General features: G+C 44.6%; 1 protein-coding gene across 3 annotated transcripts; it reads right to left on the reverse strand.

The window, feature by feature from the left end:
* Positions 1-874: 874 nt before the first annotated feature.
* On the reverse strand, positions 875-26,152 carry LOC116971780 (gastrula zinc finger protein XlCGF8.2DB-like). 3 transcript variants are annotated; one of them, XM_033018887.1, is made up of 3 exons: positions 26,076-26,152; positions 1,721-2,170; positions 875-1,552 (listed from the first exon to the last, which is right to left on the reverse strand). In XM_033018887.1, exons 2-3 carry the CDS (start codon positions 2,034-2,036, stop codon positions 930-932), a joined length of 939 nt encoding a protein of 312 aa, XP_032874778.1. In that variant the 5' UTR covers positions 2,037-2,170; positions 26,076-26,152; the 3' UTR covers positions 875-929. The 3 variants fall into 3 exon arrangements, with proteins under 3 accessions (XP_032874778.1, XP_032874777.1, XP_032874776.1); XM_033018886.1 differs by having other exon boundaries at positions 915-1,552; positions 1,637-2,170; positions 26,076-26,146; XM_033018885.1 differs by having other exon boundaries at positions 915-2,170; positions 26,076-26,136.
* Positions 26,153-26,473: the final 321 nt, after the last annotated feature.

Below are 26,473 nucleotides of genomic sequence, written 5' to 3' on the forward strand. Positions count from 1 at the left end.
CGGTCACCAACCTGGGACCTGCGAGCTCCCGATGTTGTCGTCCTCTGGGCCCGCGGCCGAGCCACCGAAGTCGGGTCACCGCCGCCGCAGCCCCGAAGTCGGCCAGCCCCGCATTGGGGGGGGGGGGGGGGGGAGACAGGGGGGGGGGGGGGGAGAAGACAGAGACAGAGAGAGACAGAGAGATAGAGAGAGAGACAGACAGACAGACAGACAGAAACAGAAACGCAGAGTGTGGAGTTTCTTCCCTGCTGTTATCAGGCAACTGAACCATCCTCTCACCAACTAGAGAGCAGTCCTGACCTCCCATTTACGAAACTGAATGAGTCAGTCACCCAGCATGGAAACAGGTCCTTCCTTCAACCCAACCTGCCCACACCGGCCAACATGCCCCATCTGCACTAGTCACCCGGCACAGAAACAGGCCCTTTAACCCAACTTACATCGAAGGAATGGGCATCGTGACTGAAGAGGGTCTCGACCCGAAACATTACCCATCCCATCCAACATTTTGTGTCTACCTAAACAGTGCCTATCTATCCATGTTGCGATGTGCCAACGGGCTGGAGGAGCGGGCAAAGGCCTTGCCACAGGGCGGGCAGGTGAAGGGGCACTGGCCGGTTTGGACTCGCCGGTGCTCCAGCAGGTGGTCAAGGTGGGTAATGCCCTTACCACAGGATGGGCAGAGGAAGGGACACTCACCGCTGTGGGTACGCGGGTGCTGCCACAGCCTTGCCACACTCAGCACACACTAAGGGTCTCTCTCCGGTGTGTATCCGCTGGTTCTCCCGCAGCCTCCATGCTCTCTTGAAACGCTTGCCGCAGTGGGAGTAGCTGCTCGCCGTCGTGGGCCCGCCAGTGCTGCAGCAACCCCCGCGTGCTGTCTCACCGCCGTACGGGCAGTCGTAGGGCTGGCCACTGGTGTGCACACGCTAGTGAGACAGGGCGTGGGAGACCATGGCAAAGCGCTCTCCACACACCGGGCTCGGGACGGGACTGTCGCCGGCGTGCACCCGCTGGTGGGACAGCAGCTTGGTGGAGCTGGTGAAGCCCTTACCGCACTGGGCACAGGTGTGTGGGCGTTCGGTGGTGTGGGTGCGTTTGTGCTGCAGCAGCCTGGTGGAGCGGGTGAAGCCCTTGCCGCAGTCGCTACAGGTGAAGGGCCGCTCCCCGGTGTGCACGTGCCTGTGTATCTTCAGGTACTTTAATGACTTGAAGCCTTTGCCGCAGTCGGAGCAGCCAAAGGGCTTCTCATCGGTGTGGGTGTGCTGGTGCATCAGCAGGGTGCTGCAGTGGGTGAAGCCTTTGCCGCACTGGGTGCAGATGAAGGGGCGCTCGCCGGTGTGGGTGCGCTGGTGGGACAGCAGGTTGCAGGACTGGGTGAAGCCCTTGCCGCAGTCGCTGCAGGTGAAGGGGCGCTCCCCGCTGTGGGTGCGCTGGTGCTGCAGCAGGTGGCTGGACTGGGTGTAGCTTTTACTGCACTGGGCGCAAGAGAAGGGGCGCTCGTCGGTGTGGGTGCGCTGGTGCTGCAGCAGGTGGCTGGACTGGGTGTAGCCTTTGCCGCAATGGGCGCAGGTGAAGGGGCGCTCGTCGGTGTGGCTGCGCTGGTGCAGCAGCAGGTGGTTGGAGTGGGTGAAGCCCTTGCCGCAGTCGCTGCAGGTGAAGGGGCGCTCCCCGGTGTGCAGGCGCCTGTGCCTCTTCAGGTCCGTGGACCACTTGTAGCCTTTGCCGCAGTCGGAGCAGGTGAAGGGCCGCTCACTGCTGTGCACCCGCCGGTGATACAGCAGCCCCGATAACCGTGCAAAGCTCTTGCCACAGGTGAAGCAGCCATAGGGCTTCTCGCCAGTGTGCACCTGCCGGTGCGACTTCAGGTCCTTTGCCGTCTTGAAGAGCTTGCTGCAGTCGGAGCTGTCAAAGGGGCGTTCTCCCGTGTGAACCCACCGGTGGATCTCCAGCTCGTTCGGGCACTGCCAGGCCTTGCCACACACATCGCACTCATAATGCTTCTCCTTGTTGTGCCCCGTCATGTGGTCCTCCATCGAAGCTCAGCCCCTCAAAGCTCAGCCCGCACACCGAGCAGATGGGGGGGGGGGGGGGGGGGGTGTTCACCCTAGCCACCCTCAATGGCTGCTCACGTCCCCGTCTCTCTGTCCCCAGCAACAGCTCCTAAACCCTGTAAAAGGGGAACACAGAGGGTCAAAAAGATGGCAAACAAGACATTACTAACACGTGAACATTACTAGTGTTTGGGGATCAGGACAGAAGCCTCCTCGTGGCGATCCCTGGAAGCGACAATGCAATGCACTCTGTGACGCATCGGGTGACAATTCTGTCAACATGTTGGACGATGACAGAAGCCAACAGCGAGCTCCATCGTCTGACACAAGATCAAATTAGTGCTTGGTGGGGAAGCGGGTGAGGGGATCATGGGGAGGTGAGGGAGGAGGGGATGGAGTGAGGGGGAAAAAAATCACCCGTTCACATGCGGCCACTAGAGCAAACAGTGTACATACGGTGATGACAAACGCAACAAATGCAATATCCAGTGCAGAGCAGTGCAAGATTGTGTTGCAGAAAGTCCGGGGTAGCACGGACGAAAAGGGCCAAAGGGCCTGCTTCCGAGAAGAATGACCGACGCTGACTGTGTGGAGCTTGCACGATCCCCTCACGTGGTGTAGAGCCGACCGCATCATGGCAATGTGCTGCTCCGATTGGCGGAGAGCGGTGTCTGCCCGAGGGGCGGGGTTACGTATCAACCAATGAACCAGAGACACTGCAACCATGCTGCAGCGTCTCTGGTCCTCCAAGTGCAGTGCCACCCTGGCAGCGGGAGGCCACTGTGCAGCGCCCCCCCCACTCACCCCTCTTTCACGCACTAGTAATGTCCTGTTTGCCAGCTTGTTGACCCTCTGTGTTCCCCTCCTGCAGGGTTTTGGAGCAGTTGCTGTGGATGGGGAGACGGGAATGTGAGTGGCCATTGAGGGCCGCAAGGGTGCCGGTGAGCCCCCCCCCCCCCACCCCATCAGCTCGGTGTGCGGGCTGAGCTTCGAGGGGCTGAGATTCGGTGGAGGACCACATGACAGGGCACAAGGAGAAGCGTTATGAGTGCGACGTGTGTGGCAAGGCCTGGCAGCACCTGAGCGAGCTGGAGTCCCACCGGCGGGTTCACACGAGCGAGAAGCCCTATGACTGCTCCTCCTGCAGCAAGAGCTTTACCCGGTTGTCGAGGCTGCTGTATCACCGGCAGGTGCACAGCGGTGAGCGGCCCTTCACCTGCTCCGAACTGCGGAAAAGGCTTCAAGTCGTCACGCACACCGGGGAGCGGCCATTCACCTGTAGCAACTGTGGCAAGTGCTTCACCCTCTCCACCAGCCTGCAGGAGCACCAGCGCATTCCACACCGGCGAGCGCCCCTACACCTGCGCCCAGTGCGGCAACGGCTTCACTCGCTCCACCTATCTGCTGCCCCACCAGCGGGTTCACACCGGCGACCGTCCCTTCCCCAGCTCCGGTGTGTGGAGAGCGCTTTGCCATGGCGGGTACACACCGGAGAGAGACCCTTTGTGTGCGCTCAGTGTGGCAAGGGTTTCACCCGCATGTCCAGCCTGTGGCAGCACCGGTGTACCCACAGCGGTGAGCGTCCCATCCCCTGCCCGTCCTGTAATAAGGGCTTCACCCGCCATGACCACCTGCTGGAGCACCGGCGAGTTCACACCGGCCATCGCCCCTTCACATACCCACTCTGTGGCAAGGCCTTTGGCCACTCCTCCAGCCTGTTGGCACACCACAGCATGGATAGGCACTGTTCACGTAGACACAAAATGCTGGAAGGAATAGGTAACATTTCAGGTCGAGACCCTCTTCAGCCTCGACCTGAAACGTCACCATTTCTTCTCTCCAGAGATGTTGCCTGTCCTGCTGAGTTTGTCCAGGTACACTTCATCCACCGGCTCTCCCTTGTCCATTTTCCTAGTTACTTCCTCAAAAAAATCCAGATTAATCAAACATGATTTTCCCTTCGCAAATCTTCCTGATATAGTAGTGGCCAGAGGATCTGGGGTGATGAAGGAACTGAAGGAAATCCACATTAGGCAGGAAATGGTGTTGGATAGACTGATGGGACTGAAGGCTCTAGAAATCGTGGATGCATTGGTGATAATGTTGCAATGTTCTATAGACTCAGGATCAGTTCCTGTGGATTGGAGGGTAGCTAATGTTATCCCACTTTTTAAGAAAGGCGGGAGAGAGAAACAAGGAATTATAGACCAGTTAGCCTAACATCGGTGGTGGGGAAGATGCTGGTCAATTATAAAAGGATCGGTCCGAGTCAACATGGATTTACGAAGGGGAAATCATGTTTGACTAATCTTCTGGAATTTTTTAAAGATAGACAATAGACAATAGGTGCAGGAGTATTCCATTCAGCCCTTTGAGCCGGCACCCCCATTCAATGTGATCATGGCTGATCATCCCCAATCAGTACCCCGTTCCTGCCTTCTCCCCACATCCCCTGACTCCGCTATTATTAATAGCCCTATTTAGCTCTCTCTGTAAAGCATCCAGGGATCCCGCTCAACTGCCCTCTGAGGCAGAGAATTCCACAGACTCATCCCTCTCTGTGAGAAAAAGTGTTTCCCCGTTTCCGTTCTAAATGGCTTACTCCTTATTCTTAAACTGTGGCCCCTGGTTCTGGACTCCCCCAACATCGGGAACATGTTTCCTGCCTCTGATGTAACTAGGAAGATGGACTTTAGATGTAACTAGGAAAATGGACAAGGGAGAGCCAGTGGATGTCGTGCACCTGGGCTTTCAGAAAGCGTTTGATAAGGTCCCACATAGGAGATTAGTGGGCAAAATTAGGGCACATGGTATTGGGGGTAGAGTGCTGACATGGATAGAGAATTAGTTGGCAGGCAGGAAACAAAGAGTAGGGATTAATGGGTCCCTTTCTGAATGGCAGGCAGTGACTAGTGGGGTACCGCAAGGCTCGGTGCTGGGACCGCAGCTATTTACAATATACGTCAATGATGAAGGGATTCAAAGTAACATTAGCAAATTTGCAGATGACACAAAGCTGGGTGGCAACGTGAACTGTGAGGAGGATGCTATGAGAACTGACACTTTTGAATAATATAAAAGCGGATAAGTCTCCAGGTCCTGACAGGATACTCCCTAGGACATTGAGGGAAGTTAGTGTAGAAATAGCAGGGGCTACGACAGAAATATTTCAAATGTCATTAGAAACGGGAATGGTGTCCGGTGGCATCATGAGAGGCGCAGCATTCAGCTCCGCTCTCGCTAATGCACTAAATCGTTAAAAAAGACGTGCTGGAAGACGGGACCGATCCAAAAATACTTACCGGAGATGCCTGCCGTCGCGTAAGTGACGTCATCAGAAATTGCTGCTAAATAATGGGGAATAACGGTACTTTTAAATGCAAAAGAGGAATCTTCCCCATAGACCTACTACAAGACCACATACAAGACAACGTGTTAAAGAGCTGGGTAAAACTCTACAAACAACATCAGAAAGTTATGAAGAAGAAACTGAAGCTCAAAGATTAGCTACTGAAATGGCTACAAAGGAAAAAGCAATGGAACAATCTATAAAAGCTTCGGTAATGAAAGACTTTGCTGATATGCTACATGAGGAGATTTCTGCACTGGATACAAGCCTGAGTAAAAATATGAAACTTGGGAATCGAGAAATCATTGACGAAATCGGTACTCTGAGGAAACGTATTGAGGAGGTTGAGACCGATTTAAGTGCAGAAATCGGACGGGTGGGACTGCAACGAAAAGCTGGAACATGTTCTCCATACCACGAAAACATACAGCAATGCTATGAAAGAAATGGAAACTGCGATGAATGAAATGTCTGAAGAAATGAAGAGAATGAGAAAAGACCAAGAGAGTGTCTCGGGGCAACTGGCCAAAATGACTGATAAATGCCTGGATTTGGAAGCCAGATCAAAAGGATAGTTGGAGTGAGAGAGGGAAAGGAGACCGGAATGGATTCCTGGGAATTCACTGCCAACTTACTTAAAAAAGTATTCAAGCTGCCTGATAAACCGAAAATAGATGTTGCACACCGGGTTCAAAGAGCTCAATCGAGGCCAAGACAGATCATAGTGAAATTTCACGACATTTCTGTTCTGGAAGACATTATGAAAAAAATTCTACACGGAACGAATCTGATGTTTGAAGATGAAATTGTTAGATTTTTCAGAGATTACCCAGCAGAAGTGGCTAAGAAACGTGACCTGTTTACAAAGACAAGACTGATCCTGAAAGGAATTAAGGACCTAAGATTTGGTATAATGTACCCTGCAAAAATGAGGATTACTTATAAGAATTCAGAACGTGTCTTTATTGATCCAGAAGAAGCATACAAATATGCACAAGAACTAACAAAGGAGAATCAATGGATAAGTAAAACAACACGGCTATCAGGAGGTTGTTTTGTCATAAATATCGGGAGAGGGGAACCTGAGAAAAATATGACTTCTTAAATAACTGAAACTATATACCTCGTTAAGATGGCGGAATACTACACGAGGCAGTCTAGACACTTTATCTACTCTGGAATGTTAACCCAAGGTCGAACTCGCTCTTTGAATGAAAGACTCAAAAACAAAAGGGAGTCGCGGAACATGAAAAAAATTAAATTAAAGGGAGTTGAAAGTAACAATTTACAAAAAAAAAACTTTCATGATCGTATACTAACACATAAATAACTGAACTAACCTAGTTATATCAATCTAAAATGAATTAGTATAACCGAACAAGGATTCACTCCTCCGGAGAGGGGGGGTTTATCTTAATTTATCAATGAATTTGTGGATCACTGATGGTGTGTTAAATACATTGGTATATGTTAATACCATACTAATATACTAAAACATGTGTAACCGATTTGGGAATGTAAATCCTCGTTACGTTTAATATAACCTAAGAATTAAATTAGCGGGAAGGGAAGCGATTTGAACAACTGGCAATTGGCCAACAGTTAAGAGTGTAATTTTGGTTAACCCCTTCCAACCAGCAAGTTATTATTTTAAGACACTGGGTTATGATCGTGAAGTTTAATACTATAACTTTCATTATATAGTAAATATATGTTTATTGGAAGACTTAAGTAGATCTATATGTTTGATGTTTCTCTATATACCATCTGGTCTCGAACTGACCCTTCTTCCTTCCTATAATATTCGTTCAGGGGAGCGGCGCTTAATGTGAATTAACATCGACGCAAGTTCACAAAACATCGACGGAAGTTCAAAATGTGATAATCGGGGGAGACTTCAATTGCGTCCTGGATCATTATCTGGATAAATCAGCACAACAAAAGAGGCTACATATAAAATCAAAATCCAATGAACTTTTAAATACATACATCAAAAACACAAATATAACAGACGTATGGAAGATTGCAAACCCAGCTGGAAGGGAATATTCCATCTACTCAATGGTACATAAAACCTACTTAAGCATTGATTATTTCCTAGTGGACACGAATTCCATTTACAACCAATCCTAAATACCACAATAGTATAATCTCGGATCACGGTTAACTTTTTTTTTTTAACTAGATGCCCAATAAAAAATCGTTCTGGAGGTTCAACCCTCAAATTTTAAACAACCCGCAGGGTTGTACATGTCTAAAACAACAGATGGAATTTTTCTTTGAGACTAATGATACCCCAGGTATATCACCCTCTTTACTATGGGAATCGTTTAATGCATTTATTAGAGGATCGATAATTTCATATCAAGCTTTTCAAAATAAAAAGGATAAGACTGAACAATTGCAATTAGAACAAATTAGACAATTGGATTTAGACAATGCGAAAGACCCAACTATAGACAAACACAATAAGATAACAATACTGAAATTTAAACTGAACAGAATTTTATCCGCAAGAGTTATCAGACTATTTCAAATCACAAAACAGGAAAACTTCGAATTCGGGAATAAACCACATAAACTCTTGGCACGACAATTGAAAAAACGGGAAAAGGATCATACGATTCCAAAAATTAAATCAGATAAAGAGGAATTGATAATGTCACCTAAAGATATTGATAAAAGATTCACTCAATTTTATCAAAAGTTATATACATCCAAAACATCAACAGACAGCATTAAACTCACAAATTATTTGGATAACTGCAACCTCCCAAAACTCAATTTGCAGGAACAAGAGGAATTAGGAGCTCAAGTTTCAATTAAAGAAATAGAAGAGACAATAAACTCATTGAAGAATGGTAAAACACCAGGACCGGATGGATTTAGTAATGAATTCTATAAAAGATTTTGTGAAATAATCTCACCACGTTCACACAAACTTTACACATACGCGTTCAAAGAACAGACATTACCAGAAACATTAGCGGAATCAACTATTACATTTATACCTAAAAAGGATAAACATTTAGAAGATCCTGGTTCATATAGAGCTATTGCACTGTTAAATACAGATCAGAAAATACTAGCGAAAACTTTAGCAAGAAGATTAAGCAAATATGTTAGTAAATTAATAAATCCGGATCAAACTGGATTTATACCCATGAGACACTCATTCAATAATCTGAGACGTCTTTTTAATATAATGCATTTGAGGGAATGAGGAAATATTATATAAATAGAACTGCTCGGATAGTGACTTTTATATAAATTAGCTAGGTAATTTGAGAAAGAAAAGCTTAAGGTTTTCCTGAACCGAAATAAAGTGCAAACAGACACGTACACACCGGCAAAGATGAATCAAAACATGGAGGCCTGAACCTGAACCTGCTTAGCTGAGTTTATTGATTTGAGGCAATTATAGCACTGGAGGAAATTGTATTTGGTATGATTGTGTTGGAGAATGAATAACTGAATAGGGGCCTCTTCTTAGGCCAGAGGTCGCTTGCTCTTTTGTTTATGGACATTCTTAAGTTGGGAGGTTTGTGCTGAGTTTGAGATATAGTTCAGGGCTGAGAGATAATAGGCCGTGTAGTTAGCCTTGGCTATGTTGAATTAGGATGTATGTGAAGAGGAGTAGTTGCTTGGAGAAGAAGGTAATTTATAATATTTGTAAAAGGCCTTGTAGAGAGATTGGAAATACAGCTCCCAGAGATAGCAGGAAAAGATGAGGCTGTAAGTTAAGAATGAAGCTGTATCCTGGAACCAAACACTTATTAACTAAGTTGACAGATTTACGACCATGTATGCTTGGATGGGCAATGGACGTTTTGAGCTTAGAAACTTTAATTCAGCACTTATATAATTAATGCTTTTAAGACCTAGGTAAAAGTATTTCAAACTGTGAAATTGTAGTAAAACAAATTATGAAATGTATTGTCTTAGTAGGAAGGTAAACTTTAGACTTATAGAAATTGTTTAGATTTATAGAAATATCTTTCTTCTTGGTATGGCAAGTGTGTATGACTTGTGTCATTATTGTATTATATATATGTATTTTATATTTTGAGGAATGGTCTTTGATAATTGGGCCGACTGTGGTTTTGCTGTGTTGAAATAAAATAAGCAAAGTTATACCACAGGCAAACGAAGGCTGTAAAGAGGCCAAAGTAGGGGGATCATGTGACTGATGTTGTAAATCACCATAATGACTCAGATGATTGGTTACTAGCTTGTCATACCCTCTGTCTGAAATGTCTAATACTTATATAAATGCCATGAGTTTGTATCAAAGTTACTCCTCTCTGGACCCGCCCCAGAGCATCAACTCTGTGTTGGAAGGTTCAAGAGACTTGTCTCAGCTGAATAAAGAATTGATTTCAACAGCAACAAGTGTTTGAGTCAAGTTGACTTTAGATTGACAGAAGAACTCAGTTTAACACATTCCCATAAAATAGAAGATTTATCAATTATTTCATTGGATGCAGAAAAAGCATTCGACCAAGTGGAATGGGAATACCTCTTTAAAGTATTGCAAAAATTTCAAATGGGAGAGAATTTTATCTCATGGATAAAATTATTATATGACAAGCCTACGGCTAGAATATTAACTAATATCATACTGTCTCCGAAATTTCAACTATCTAGGGGCAATAGACAGGGTTGTGCTTTATCACCCTGCTATTTGCTCTGGTGATAGAGCCCCAAGCAGAAAATATAAAAATGCATCCGAATATCCACGGTTATAACACTAAACACTCTAATAATAAAATATCATTATACGCAGATTATGTAGTATTATACATTACAAATTCGCAAATTAGATTACCAAACTTATTAAACTTAATAGAGGAATTCGGTTCATTCTCAGTATATAAAATAAACTGGAAAAAAAGCGAAATAATGACGATAAAACCTCAAGAGCCGACACACCTTTTAAAATTGCCACTGAAAAATTTAAATATCTGGGTATTCAAATTACTAGAAAGTACAACTCTTTATTTAATGCAAATTATTTGCCTTTACTTACCAAATTACACGCTCTGACCCAATTTTGGAAAACACTTCCGATGTCTTTAATAGGCAGAATAAATGGCATAAAAATGATTTTTCTTCCACAAATTCTGTACTTATTTCAATCAATACCAATATACCTACCTAAATTTAAATTTTTTTTTAAACTTGATTCACAAATTACAAATTTTATATATCCCATAGAATCCAAAGACGACATCTATGCAAACCCAAAGAATCCGGTGGACTTTCACACCCTATTTTTTGTATTTCTATTGGGCAGTGAATATCAAAAATGTAATTCACTGGTTGGACAACCCAACACAACAGGCAGAATGGATAGTAATGGAGAGAGAGGATTGTTCTCCTTTTAGAAACATAGAAAATAGGTGCAGGAGTAGGCTATTCGGCCCTTCGAGCCTGCACCACCATTCAATATGATCATGGCTGATCATCCAACTCAGTATCCTGTACCTGCCTTCTCTCCATACCACCCTGATCCCTTCAGCCACAAGGGCCACATCTAACTCCCTCTTAAATATAGCCAATGAACTGGCCTCAACTACCTTCTGTGGCAGAGAGTTCCAGAGATTCACCACTCTCTGTGTGAAAAATGTTTTTCTCATCTCGGTCCTAAAGGATTTCCCCTATATCCTTAAACTGTGACCCCTTGTCCTGGACTTCCCCAACATCAGGAATAATCTTCCTGCATCTATACTGTCCAACCCCTTAAGAATTTTGTAAGTTTCTATAAGATCCCCCCTCAATCATCTAAATTCTAGCGAGTACAAGCCGAGTCTATCCAGTCTTTTTTCATATGAAAGACCTGACATCCCAGGAATCAGTCTGGTGAACCTTCTCTGTACTCCCTCTATGGCAAGAATGTATTTCCTCAGATTTGGAGACCAAAACTGTACGCAATACTCCAGATGTGGTCACACCAATACCCTGTACAACTGCAGTTTTAACATAGGAGCGATCCTTCTCTCCCCAATAAAACTGAATAATACAATATACAAGAGAAATCTGATTATCCATAGCACAATACGAATTTGGAGAGAAATTAAATTTACTCTCAAATTAAGAAACCTATCGCTTCTCTTGCCTAAAGCTAATAATCCGTCGTTTAAACCATCTGTTATCAACAAAACGTTTACTCACTGGGAAAGAATAGGAATTAAAACGTTTGGAGATATGTATGAAATGGGAAACCTTTTATCATTCCAAGAATTACAACTTAAATACAATTTGCAAAGTAATCAATATATTAGATGACTGCAAATTCGAGATTACCTGAAAAAACATACACAAGAATACCAAACTCTGACGTCAGATCTACTAGATGAAGACATGAATAGAAAGGCGGAAGTAAATCATTTAATATCATACTTGTATAATATTATTCTAAATATAGAGATACCTTCGTCAGATGTTATAAGAGTGGGAACAAGAACCATCTATGAAAATTTCTAAAGACAGATGGGATAAATATTTGCTATCTATATTACTAAAGTCTGATCTTGACCACTTTTGGCCCACTGTGCTGCGATTTCCGCGAGAACGCCGTCACCTACGGCCGTTGTTTTTGGCCACCTCGCTCAGAACCCCCCTCCGCCTTCCGGGACTGGAGGGTTTTTCCCATCGATAAAAAATCAGAGAGATATTAATGTTTTTTTTTAAAATGCCCATTCTCTCTGCTGCTCCCGCTGGCGGCAGGGGGGAAGGGAGGGACTATAAAACCCGGCAGTGTCGTGCCTCACTCAGTCTCTGCCAGACCCAGGAAGCGAGAGGGTCATGGCTGTCTGAGCTGTGAATAACACTGAACGCACTTCGACTCCACGGTGAGTCCCCTCGATGTGGCTGCTGCCAAATTGTTTGCCTTTTTATTTAAAGTTTGTGTTCAGAAAATTAATTTTGGTTGTCAGGTGGCTGCTGCCCAATTGTTTGCCTCACCTTTTTAAAAACAGTTTGTGTTCACAAAATTAATTTTGGTTGTCAGGTGGCTGCTACCCAATTGTTTGCCTCGCCTTTTTAAAAAACGTTTGTGTTCACAAAGTGAATTTTGGTTTTCAGGTGGCTGCTGCCCAATTGTTTGCCTCGCCTTTTTTAAAAAGTTTGTGTTCACAATATGAATTTTGGTTGTCAGGTGGCTGCTGCCCAATTGCTTGCCTCGCCTTTTTAAAAAACGTTTGTCTTCACAATATGAATTTTGGTTGTTGGGTGGCTGCTGTCCAATTGTTTGCCTCACCTTTTTAAAAACCCATACTAGCGCAACAGAAAGCCGCTCTCCCCCCCCCCCCCCCCCCCTCCAATGGCGAGCAATATTGGAATTGGTGGAGAGGTGGAATATTGCGTTGGTGACCAGCCCTCCCGTGTGATGCTGGGACCCAACAGGTCCCACTTAGTCTAGTATGTACATAAATGCTCGATTAATGTTAGACACATCCTAAACCAATTTAAAATCTTACATAGACTATATTACTCGAAAACCAAACTGAATAAAATGTTTCCAAATGTCTCCCCCATCTGTGATAAATATCTATCTCACGAAGCAACCACAGCACACTCCTTCGTATCTTGTATAAAACTCCATACATTTTGGAAATAAATATTTGAAATCTTCTCAAAACTATTTAAAATGAAATTGGACCCCAACACATAATTGATTATTTTTGGAACAATGGAAGCCTACTCTGAGCTAACTTCATTTGAAAAATATTTCCTTAACTATGGTTTGATGACGTTAAAAAAAGCGTATACTCAAATTTTGGAAAAATGCACTGACCCCAACGCTTAAAATGCGGATCACAAACATGTCTGAAATGTTACATCTTGAAGATATGAGATTCGTTCTAGCAAGAAAATCCGAACAATTCTTAAAGATATGGTCTCCTTTCATCGTTTTATTACAAGTATAGTATGGTGTAACATAACTCTGGTAATGAACCGTTTCAGAACTAGGTGTGGGGTGTGGAAAGACATGAAGTAGGTATATCCCTTTTCTTTTCTGTTCTGTTGTCTCTCTTCCTTTCTTTTTCTCTTCTTTTCTCCTTTTTTTAATTTTTATATATTTCTTTTTTTTGCTCTTCCTTTCTGGGCTTCTCTTTATTTCTACATCTCTATGGGCTCTTTCTCTCTATCTATCCACATATTACCAATTGTTAACTTTTGGTGCCTACACATCACTACTTTCCTTAATCTCTTCTTCTTTCCTTGCGTCGATGTTTTTATATCGTTAAATTTAAAACAAGAAGTTGTACACAAAATGTGTTATGTTATATACCATGGTTTATACGACTGTACATAGCTTCTAATAAAAATAAAATTAAAAAAAAAGAAAAAAGAAACAGGAATAGTGCCGGAGGATTGGCGTACTGCGCATGTTGTTCCATTGTTTAAAAAAGGGTTCTAAGAGTAAACCTAGCAATTATAGACCTGTTAGTTTGATGTCAGTGGTGGGCAAATTAATGGAAAGGATACTTAGAGATAATATATATATGCATCTGGATAAACAGGGTCTGATTAGGAACAGTCAACATGGATTTGTGCCTAGAAGGTTATGTTTGGCTAATCTTCTTGAATTTTTTGAAGAGGTTACTTGGGAAATTGATGAGGGTAAAGTGGTGGATGTTGTCTATATGGACTTCAGTAAGGCCTTTGACAAGGTTCCACATGGAAGGTTGGTTAAGAAGGTTCAATTGTTGGGTATTAGTGGTGGAGTCGCAAGATGGATTCACCAGTGGCTGAATGGGAGATGCCAGAGAGTAATGGTGGATGGCTGTTTGCCAGGTTGGAGGCCGGTGACTAGTGGGGTGCCTCAGGGATCTGTGTTGGGTCCACTGTTGTTTGTCATATACATCAATGATCTGGATGATGGTGTGGTAAATTGGATTAGTAAGTATGCAGACAATACTAAGATAGGTGGGGTTGTGGATAATGAAGTAGATTTTCAAAGTCAACAGAGAGATTTAGGCCATTTGGAAGAGTGGGCTGAAAGATGGCAGATGGAGTTTAATACTGATAAGTGTGAGGTGCTACATCTTGGCGGGACAAATCAAAATAGGACGTACATGGTAAATGGTAGCAAATTGAGGAATGCAGTTGAACAGAGGGATCTAGGAATAACTGTGCATAGTTCCCTGAAGGCGGAATCTCATGTAGATAGGGTGGTAAAGAAAGCTTTTGGTGTGCTGGCCTTTATAAATCAAAGCATTGAGTATAGAAGTTGGGATGTAATGTTAAAATTGTACAAGGCATTGGTGAGGCCAATTCTGGAGTATGGTGTACAATTTTGGTCGCCAAATTATAGGAAAGATGTCAACAAAATAGGAGCGAATACAGAGGATTTACTAGAATGTTGCCTGGGTTTCAGCACCTAAGTTACAGAGAAAGGTTGAACAAGTTAGGTCTTTATTCTTTGGAGCACAGAAGGTTAAGGGGGGACTTGATAGGTCTTTAAAATGATGAGAGGGATAGACAGAGTTGACGTGGATAAGCTTTTTCCATTGAGAGTAGGGAAGTTTCAAACAAGAGGACATGATTTGAGAATTAAGGGACAGAAATTTAGGGGTAACATGAGGGGGAACTTCTTTACGCAGAGTGGTAGCTGTGTGGAATGAGCTTCCAGTGGAAGTGGTGAAGGCAGGTTCGATTTTATCATTTAAAAATAAATTGGATGGGTATATGGATGGGAAAGGAATGGAGGTTATGGTCCGAGTGCAGGTAGATGGGACTAGGTGAGAATAAGTGTTCGGCACGGACTAGAAGGGCCGAAGTGGCCTGTTTCCGTGCTGTAATTGTTATATGGTTATATAGAATGCAGGGTGACTTGGACAGGTTGGGGGAGTGGACAGATGCATGGCAGATGAAGTTTAATGCGGATAAATGTGAGGTTATCCACTTTGGTAGCAAACACAGGAAGGCAGATTACTATCTAAATGGCATCAAGTTGGGAAAAGGGGAAGTACAATGGGATCTGGGGGTCCTTATTCATCAGTCAATGAAAGTAAGCATGCAGGTACAGCAGGCAGTGAAGAAAGCAAATGGCATGTTGGCCGTTATAACAAGAGGAATGGAATATAGGAACAAAGAGGTCCTTCTGCAGTTGTACAGAGCCCTAGTGAGACCACACCTGGAGTATTGCGTGCAGTTTTGGTCCCCTAATTTGAGGAAAGGCATTCTTGCTATTGAGGGAGTGCAGCGTAGGTTTACAAGATTAATTCCCGGGATGGCGGGACTGTCATATTCTGAGAGAATGGAGTAGCTGGGCTTGTACACTCTGGAGTTCAGAAGGATGAGAGGGTATCTCATTGAAACATACAAGTTGTTATGGGTTTGGACACGTTAGAGGCAGGAAACATGTTCCTGATGTTGGGGGAGTCCATAACCAGGGGCCACAGTTTAAGAATAAGGAGCAAGCCATTTAGAACGGAGTTGAGGAAACGTTTTCTCACAGAGAGTTGTGAGTCTGTGGAATTCTCTGCCTCAAAGGGCGGTGGAGGCAGGTTCTCTGGATGCTTTCAAGAGAGAGCTAGATAGGGCTCTTAAAAATAGCAGAGTCAGGGGATATGGGAAGAAGGCAAGAATGGGGTACTGATTGGGGATGATCAGCCATGATTACATTGAATGGCAGTGCTGGCTCGAAGGGTCGAAGGGCCTACTCCTGCACCTATTGTCTAAATCCATCCTGTCACTGCTATCCAAATGTGCTGCTAATTCATCTTTTATAATTGACTCCAGCAACTTCCCCACCACTGATGTCAGGCTAACTGGTCTATAATTCCGTTTCCACTCTCCCTCCTTTCTTAAAAAGTGGGATAACGTTAGCTACCCTCCAATCCACAGGAACTGATCCCGAATCTATAGAACATTGGAAAATGATCACCACGATTTCTAGAGCCACTTCCTTAAGTACCCTGGGATGTAGACCATCAGGCACTGGGGATTTATCAGCCTTCAGTCCCATCAGTCTAGCCAACACCATTTCCTGCCTAATGTGAATTTCCTTCAGTTCCTCTGTCACCCCAGATCCTCTGGCTACTAGTATATCTGGGAGATTGTTTGTGTTTTTCTTAGTGAAGACAGATCCAAAGTACCTGTTCAACTCATCTGCCATTTCTTTGTTCCCCATAATAAATTCAACTATTTCTGTCTTCAATGGACCCACATTTGTCTTAACCAATATTTTCCTCTTCACATACCTAAAGAAGCTTTTACTATCCTGCTTTATATTCTTAGTTAGCTTACCTTCGTACCTCATATTTTCTTCCCGTATTGCCTATTTAGTTATTTTCCGTTGCTCTTTTAACATTGCCCAATCCTCTTGTTTCCCGCTCATCTTTGCTACATTGTAGGTACACAAAAATGCTGGAGAAACTCAGCGGGTGCAGCAGCATCTATGGAGCGAAGGAGATTGGCAACGTTTTGGGTCGAAACCCTACGTTGTACATCTTCACTTTAATTTTTATACTGTCCCTGACTTCCCTTGTTAGATTAGATTAGATTAGATCCTTTATTTGTCATTCAGACCTTACGGTCTGAACAAAATGTCGTTAGCCATGGTCGCCCCTTACTCCCCTTGGAATCTTTCTTCCTCCTAGGAATGAACTGATCCTGCACCTTCTGTATTATTCCCAGAAATACCTGCCATTGTTGTTCCACTGTCATCCCTGCTGGTGTATCTTTCCAGTAAACTTTAGCCAGCTCCTCCCTCATGGCCCCATAGTCCCCTATATTCAACTGTAATACTGACACCTCCGATCTACTCTTGTCCCTCTCCAATTGTAGATTCAACCTGACCATGTTATGGTCACTACCTCCTAATGGCTCATTAACCTCAAGGTCCTTTATCAAATCCGGTTCATTACACAACACTAAATCCAGAATTGCCTTCTCCCTGGTCGGCTCCAATACAAGCTGTTCTAAGAATCCATCACAAAGGCACTTGACAAAGTCCCTTTCTTGTAGTCCAGGACCAACCTGATTTTCCCAGTCTACCTGCATGTTGAAATCTCTCACAACAACCACAGCATTATTTTTACTACATGCCAATTTTAACTCCCGATTCAACGCGCCCTATGTCCAGGCTACTGTTTGGGGGCCTGTAGGTTACATAGAAACATAGAAATTAGATGCAGGAGTAGGCCATTCGGTCCTTCGAGCCTGCACCGCCATTCAATATGATCATGGCTGATCATCCAACTCAGTATCCCGTACCTGCCTTCTCTCCATACCCTCTGATCCCTTTAGCCACAAGGGCCACATCTAACTCCCTCTTAAATATAGCCAATGAACTGGCCTCAACTACCTTCTGTGGCAGAGAGTTCCAGAGATTCACCACTCTCTGTGTGAAAAATGTTTTCTCATCTCGGTACTAAAGGATTTCCCCTCTATCCTCAAACTGTGACCCCTTGTCCTATACTTCCCCAACATCGGGAACAATCTTCCTGCATCTAGCCTGTCCAACCCCTTAAGAATTTTGTAAGTTTCTATGATCCCCTCTCAATCTCCTAAATTCTAGAGTATAAACTAAGTCTATCCAGCCTTTCTTCATACGACAGTCCTGACATCCCAGGAATCAGTCTGGTGAACCTTCTCTGCACTCCCTCTATGGCAATAATGTCCTTCCTCAGATTTGGAGACCAAAACTGTACGCAATACTCCAGGTGTGGTCTCGCCAAGACCCTGTACAACTGCAGTAGAACCTCCCTGCTCCTATACTCAAATCCTTTTGCTATGAAAGCTAACATACCATTCGCTTTCTTCACTGCCTGCTGCACCTGCATGCCTACTTTCAATGACTGGTGTACCATGACACCCAGGTCTCGCTGCATCTCCCCTTTTCCTAATCGGCCACCATTTAGATAATAATCTGCTTTCCTGTTTTTGCCACCAAAATGGATAACCTCACATTTATCCACATTATACTGCATCTGCCAAACATTTGACCACTCACCCAGCCTATCCAAGTCACCTTGCAGTCTCCTAGCATCCTCCTCACAGCTAACACTGCCCCCCAGCTTAGTGTCATCCGCAAACCTGGAGATATTGCCTTCACTTTCCTCATCCAGATCATTAATATATATTGTAAATAGCTGGGGTCCCAGCACTGAGCCTTGCGGTGCTCCACTACTCACTGCCCGCCATTGTGAAAAGGACCCGTTTTCTCCTACTCTTTGCTTCCTGCCAGCCAGCCAGTTCTCTATCCACATAGAAACATAGAAATTAGGTGCAGGAGTAGGCCATTCGGCCCTTCGAGCCTGCACTGCCATTCAATATGATCATGGCTGATCATCCAACTCAGTATCCCGTACCTGCCTTCTCTCCATACCCTCTGATCCCCTTAGCCACAAGGGCCACATCTAACTCCCTCTTAAATATAGCCAATGAACTGGCCTCGACTACCCTCTGTGGCAGAGAGTTCCAGAGATTCACCACTCTCTGTGTGAAAAAAGTTCTTCTCATCTCGGTTTTAAAGGATTTCCCCCTTATCCTTAAGCTGTGACCCCTTGTCCTGGACTTCCCCAACATCGGGAGCAATCTTCCTGCATCTAGCCTGTCCAACCCCTTAAGAATTTTGTAAGTTTCTATAAGATCCCCTCTCAATCTCCTAAATTCTAGAGAGTATAAACCAAGTCTATCCAGTCTTTCTTCATAAGACAGTCCTGACATCCCAGGAATCAGTCTGGTGAACCTTCTCTGCACTCCCTCTATGGCAATAATGTCCTTCCTCAGATTTGGAGACCAAAACTGTACGCAATACTCCAGGTGTGGTCTCACCAAGACCCTGTACAACTGCAGTAGAACCTCCCTGCTCCTATACTCAAATCCTTTTGCTATGAAAGCTAACATACCATTCGCTTTCTTCACTGCCTGCTGCACCTGCATGCCCACTTTCAATGACTGGTGTACCATGACACCCAGGTCTCGCTGCATCTCCCCTTTTCCTAGTCGGCCACCATTTAGATAAGTCTGCTTTCCTGTTATTGCCACCAAAATGGATAACCTCACATTTATCCACATTATACTGCATCTGCCAAACATTTGCCCACTCACCCAGCCTATCCAAGTCACCTTGCAGTCTCCTAGCATCCTCCTCACAGCTAACACTGCCCCCCAGCTTAGTGTCATCCGCAAACTTGGAGATATTGCCTTCAATTCCCTCATCCAGATCATTAATATATATTGTAAATAGCTGGGGTCCCAGCACTGAGCCTTGCGGTACCCCACTAGTCACTGCCTGCCATTGTGAAAAGGACCCGTTTACTCCTACTCTTTGCTTCCTGTTTGCCAGCCAGTTCTCTATTCACATCAATACTGAACCCCCAATGCCATGTGCTTTAAGTTTGTGTATTAATCTCTTATGTGGGACCTTGTCGAAAGCATTCTGGAAGTCCAGATACACCACATCCACTGGTTCTCCCCTATCCACGCTACTAGTTACATCCTCGAAAAATTCTATAAGATTCGTCAGACATGATTTACCTTTTGTAAATCCATGCTGACTTTGTCCAATGATTTCACCACTTACCAAATGTGCTGCTATCCCATCTTTAATAACGGACTCTAGCAGTTTCCCCACTACCGATGTTAGACTAACTGGTCTGTAATTCCCCGTTTTCTCTCTCCCTCCCTTCTTAAAAAGTGGGGTTACGTTTGCTACCCGCCAATCCTCAGGAACTACTCCAGAATCTAAAGAGTTTTGAAAGATTATTACTAATGCATCCACTATTTCTGGAGATACTTCCTTAAGTACTCTGGGATGCAGCCTATCTGGCCCTGGGGATTTATCGGCCTTTAATCCATTCAATTTACCCAACACCACTTCCCGGCTAACCTGGATTCCACTCAATTCCTCCAACTCCTTTGACCAGCGGTCCCCTGCTATTTCCGGCAGATTATTTATGTCTTCCTTAGTGAAGACGGAACCAAAGTAGTTATTCAATTGGTCCGCCATATCCTTGTTCCCCATGATCAACTCACCTGTTTCTGACTGCAAGGGACCTACATTTGTTTTAACTAATCTCTTTCTTTTCACATATCTATAAAAACTTTTGCAGTCAGTTTTTATGTTCCCTGCCAGTTTCCTTTCATAATCTATTTTTCCTTTCCTAATTAAGCCCTTTGTCCTCCTCTGCTGGTCTCTAAATTTCTCCCAGTCCTCCGGTATGCTGCTTTTTCTGGCTAATTTGTACGCATCATCCTTCGCTTTGATACTATCCCTGATTTCCCTTGTTATCCACGGATGCACTACCTTCCCTGATTTATTCTTTTGCCAAACTGGGATGAACAATTTTTGTAGTTCATCCATGCAGTCTTTAAATGTCTTCCATTGCATATCCACCGTCAACCCTTTTAGAATTAATTGCCAGTGAATCTTGGCCAATTCACGTCTCATACCCTCAAAGTTACCTTTCGTTAAGTTCAGAACCATTGTTTCTGAATTAACAATGTCACTCTCCATCCTAATGAAGAACTCAACCATATTATGGTCACTCTTGCCCAAGGGGGCACGTACAAGACTGCTAACTAACCCTTCCTCATTACTCAATACCCAGTCTAAAATAGCCTGCTCTCTCGTTGGTTCCTCTACATGTTGATTTAGATAACTATCCCGCACACATTCCAAAAAATCCTCTTCCTCAGCACCCCTGCCAATTTGATTCACCCAATCTATATGTAGATTGAAGTCACCCATTATAACGGTTTTGCCTTTGTCGCACGCATTTCTAATTTCCTGTTTGATACCATCTCCAACATCACTACTACTGTTAGGTGGCCTGTACACAACACCCACCAGCGTTTTCTGCCCCTTAGTGTTTCGCAGCTCTACCCATACCGATTCCTCATCCTGCAAACTAACGTCCTTCCTTTCCATTGCATTAATCTCCTCTCTAATCAGCAACGCTACCCCACCTCCTTTTCCTTTCTCTCTATCCCTCCTGAATATTGAATATCCCTGGATGTTCAGCTCCCAGTCTTGGTCACCCTGGAGCCATGTCTCCGTGATCCCAACTATATCATAGTCATTAATAGCTATCTGCACATTCAACTCATCCACCTTATTACGAATGCTCCTTGCATTGAGACACAAAGCATTCAGGCTTGTTTTTACAACACTCTTACCCCTTATACAATTATGTTGAAAAGTGACCCTTTTTTATTTTTGCCCTGGATTTTCCGGCCTGCCACTTTTACTTTTTACCTTGCTACCTATTGCTTCTACCCTCATTTTACACCCCTCTGTCTCTACGCTCACACATTTAAGAAACCCTTTCCCTTTAACTCCATCCTCCACTATCCCATTCGACACCCCACCCCCCTTATTCAGTTTAAAACCACCCGTGTAGCAGCACATCAATACTGAACCCCCAATGCCGTGTGCTTTAAGTTTGTATACTAATCTCTTATGTGGGACCTTGTCGAAAGCCTTCTGGAAGTCCAGATACACCACATCCACTGGTTCTCCCCTATCCATGCTACCAGTTACATCCTCGAAAACGTCTATAAGATTCGTCAGACATGATTTACCTTTCGTAAATCCATGCTGACTTTGTCCAATGATTTCACCACTTTCCAAATGTGCTGCTATCCCATCTTTAATAACTGACTCTAGCAGTTTCCCCACTACCGATGTTAGACTAACTGGTCTGTAATTCCCCGTTTTCTCTCTCCCTCCCTTCTTAAAAAGTGGGGTTACGTTTGCTACCCACCAATCCTCAGGAACTACTCCAGAATCTAAAGAGTTTTGAAAGATTATTACTAATGCATCCACTATTTCTGGAGCTACTTCCTTAAGTGCTCTGGGATGCAGCCTATCTGGCCCTGGGGATTTATCGGCCTTTAATCCATTCAATTTACCCAACACCACTTCCCGACTAACCTGGATTTCACTCAATTCCTCCAACTCCTTTGACCCCTGCTATTTCCGGCAGATTATTTATTTCTTCCTTAGTGAAGACGGAACCAAAGTAGTTATTCAATTGGTCCGCCATATCCTTGTTCCCCATGATCAACCCACCTGTTTCTGACTGCGAGGGACCTACATTTGTTTTAACCAATCACTTTCCAGGCACTGAGCCTTGCGGTACCCCACTAGTCACTGCCCGCCATTAGGGTCTTTATACCCTTACAATTCCTTAGTTCTATCCATACTGACTCCACATTTCAATGTCACCCCTTGCAAGGGACTGAATTTCATTCACCATCATTCCCCACCCCCTCTGCCCACCTGTCTGTCTTTTCGATAGGAGATATACCCATTACTCCTTACCTTTCACATTCATTCCTATTTCACTTGGCCATACCCTCGTATCCCTTCCTCAGCTTTCTGCCCCTTTAATTCTGGTGTTTTTCTTAACTTTTCCTGTAATCTCTTTCCCTTTAACCCCATCCTTGTATCCTTGCACCGCGGCCTCCCGCCGCCAGGTGACGCTACAGTCGGAGGACCAGAGGGCGCCCAGACCAAAGATCTTATAGCGGAGCAAAATGGCCTACTCCTACGCAAAACACGTAGTATGGTCATGGGCAGATTCATGGGCGATTATAGGGCCCATTTTAGCAACCAGCCTCCGCCATCTTGTTTCCGGCCAAAGATCGGATCTTTGCTTCCGCCTCCGCTCTGGAATCTAAAGAATCTTCTCTTTGTCCATGGCGGTGTCCACATCTACTAGTCCTGCATTCTGCTCTGCTGTAAGTTGCTCCAATCGGCAATGTAGGCGACCCAACGTCTTTCTCCGGGTTCCCCGTTAAGGAGGAAAGGTAAGAAAACATTTATTATTCTGTGGCATATTGAAAATTTTATTTAGTCTGTTCAATCTCTCACTGTAGTTCAGATATTTGAGCTCAGATAGTCGAGTCCGTATGGCAACATCCTTGTAAAAATCTTCCCCTCAAGAGCATTTTCTTTCTACCACCGTGTTATTTAATGCAGAATATGAACATATTGACTCTGTTTTGTACTGAGAATTTTATTAAGTCTGCCCGAACTCTCACTATAGTTCAGATCTTAGAGCTGAGTGCTCTCCTTTGTCTCAGGTACAGTCGAGGCCTCAATAGACAATAGGTGCAGGAGTAGGCCATTCGGCCCTTCGAGCCAGCATGGCTAATCATCGACAATCAGTACCCCGTTCCTGCCTTCTCCCCATATCCCCTGACTCCGCTAATTTTAAGAGCCCTATCTAGATCTCTTGAAAGCATCCAGAGAACCTGCCTCCACTGCCCTTTGGTGCAGAGAATTCCAGACTCACCACTGTGAGAAAAAGTGTTTCCTCGTCTCCGTTCTAAATGTCTTACTCCTTATTCTTAAACTGTAGCCCCTGTTTCTGGACTCCCCCAACATCAGGAACATGTTTCCTGCCTCTAGCGTGTGCAAGCCTTAACAATCTTATATGTTTTAATAAGATCCCCTCATCCTTCTTATAGAAACGTACAAAATTCTTAAGGGGTTGGACAGGTTAGATGCAGGAAGATTGTTCCCGATGTTGGGGAAGTTCAGGACAAGGGGTCACAATTTAAGGATAAATGGGAAATCCTTTAGGACCGAGATGAGAAAAACATTTTTCACACAGAGAGTGGTGAATCTCTGGAACTCTCTGCCACTGAAGGTAGTTGGGTCCAGTTCATTGGCTATATTTAAGAGGGAGTTAGATGTGGCCCTTGTGGCTAAAGGGATCAGGGGGTATGGTGAGAAGGCAGGTACAGGATACTGAGTTGGATGGTCAGCCATGATCATATTGAATGGCGGTGCAGGCTCGAAGGACCGAATGGCCTACTCCTGCACCTATTTTCTATGTTTCTAAACTCCAGAGTGTACAAGCCCAGCTGCTCCATTACCTGCATGCTTACTTTCATAGACTGATGTACAACAAACCCCAGATCCTGTTGTACTACCCCTTTTGCCAACTTGACGCCATTTAGATAGTGCTGGAATAGGTGCAGGAGTACAAGTTGCCTCATGGCAACATCCTTGTAAAAATCTTCCCAAGAGCATTTTCTTTCTATCTCTCTGTTATTTAATGCAGAATAAGAACATATTGACTGCATATTTTCTGTAATTTCAGATGTCGACAGTGTGTCCAGAATACTCGCTGACATGATCTCCTACACTGAACTGCAGAGTATTTGTCAAATAACTGCCATCTTATGTACATTGTGTGAAATTGTGATTTGTTAGCTGCGCAAAACAATGCAAATGGCGATTTATTTATTATTGTATCTACGTTGGACGTTTGCTCTTTGGTGTAAGCAGGGGTGGGGCTATCATTGTGTTACATACGTTGAATTGTACATCACTTTCACTGGTTAGCTGATATGCTGATCACTGCAACCCTGTGTATCTCGTGCACAGAATAATGTGAATTATGTTAGACATATGTAAATCTATGCAAATTATGTAAATCTTACTATGCATGTCAGAAATAAAGTGTTAACCATGAGTCTATTATGAATTATTTAAAATTGAGTGGGTTGGTGCAATATTTGGTGCCATATGCTGCTAATGTGTCGTTATCAGATATTCAGTGTGAAAAAGATTCAGTGTTATAAAAGCGAAAAGATGTTCCTTCCACAGCGTGCGGGGAGTCTAGCCTGGATCAGCACGGCCGAGGCACCAAAGTGAAGTTGCGGGGAGGTTTACAATGTTTTTTATTTAATGTTGTCCCTTGTCTAGTCTGAAATAAAGTTCATCATTGGATATAAAAATCGGAAGAAATGTAAAAGTGTGTGTTATATTATTATGTACATCTATATCACATTCATGTATGTGTGTTCTTTCCAGCACAATCGAATCAGTTGTATGCTCGCTGAATAAAACCATCCTTAAGTTATACATCATTTGTAAATCTTGCTTAAACAAATTTTGTGAAATACTTAATTTAGATAACCCCACCATTTACAGACAGATCTCATTCCACTCTCTGGCTATTGGGAAGACCAGATCCATGTTATTGTTGAGAAACAACTCCATAGACACAAAAACATTAAAGTAACATTCCAGGGCTAGAGCAACTGGAATCTTCATATTGCTATTATTTTCCCAAATACTGCAGCTGTGAAGTGTGTGATTAGATGAATAAATTACAGAGTGCAAGTGTAATACAAATCAACTCAAACACAGCATATGAGCCATTTAAAAATAAATTATTTAAGAAACATTAAAAAAGAAAGTTACCAGTCAAAATTTATAAACATTTTATTCTTTAAAAAGAACTAACACAATGATTAATCTAACCCTATAATCACATACACACACAAACTGTTCCCCCGCAACGTTGATTACACTGCGAGTCGGATCGGGAAGGTTCCGGTTACTAGAATGGACCCAGGATCCTACAGCGTCAGCCCATTGCGTGTCGCAGTAGCGGCCGATCCTGCTCCGCTATAGGATCTTTGGCCCAGACCAACCTCCCTCCCTCCCTCCCTGCGCGCCCGCTCACCTCACTCACCTCGGGCTCCGGCTCCAGGAGTCGCGGGCCGCAGGATCGTCATCGGGAGGGAAGGAAGGGAGGAGGGGGGAGGAGGGAGGGGGGAGGGGGGGAGGAGGGGAGGGGGGGAGGGGGTAGTGACAGGACGCGGGGCCGAGCGGCGGCTGACGACTGACGGTGGTTATTCCCAAAGATCTTATAGCAGAGCTCCGCTATAAGATCTTTGGTTATTCCCACCTGAGCTCGCGGCGCTGCTTTGCTGCGCGTGGCCTCCTCCCTCCATCCATCCGTCCCGCCGCCTCACGTGACCAGCGACCAGGTGCCGCTCCCTCCACTGACGGGCAGCGCCAGCGACCAATGGGAGAGAGTCCCGCCTCCCCGGCCCACGTCATAAACGACAAGGTTCCGCCCCCTCCTTGAGTCAACCAATCACAGCCGCGTCCCCGCCGCAGGGGGGGGGGGGGGATCGCGTCTTTTAGGTCAATCCGTAGCCCCGCCCCTCGGACAGACAGCGTTCTCCGCCAATCGGAGCCCCCCATTGCCATGGCGCTGCCGGCCCCGCCCCCGCGGCTCCTGCACCACGTGGGGGGGGAGGAAATAATCACAGCAGCTGCAGAGGCTGCAAACGGGAGGGG

This window comes from Amblyraja radiata, chromosome 4 (genome assembly GCF_010909765.2).
Source record: "Amblyraja radiata isolate CabotCenter1 chromosome 4, sAmbRad1.1.pri, whole genome shotgun sequence".
Classification (NCBI taxonomy): Eukaryota; Metazoa; Chordata; class Chondrichthyes; order Rajiformes; family Rajidae; genus Amblyraja; species Amblyraja radiata.

Coding starts and splice junctions, on each gene's coding strand:
- LOC116971780 (XM_033018885.1), bottom strand. CDS start 2,036: ATGGAGGACCACATGACGGGGCACAACAAGGAGAAGCATTATGAGTGC.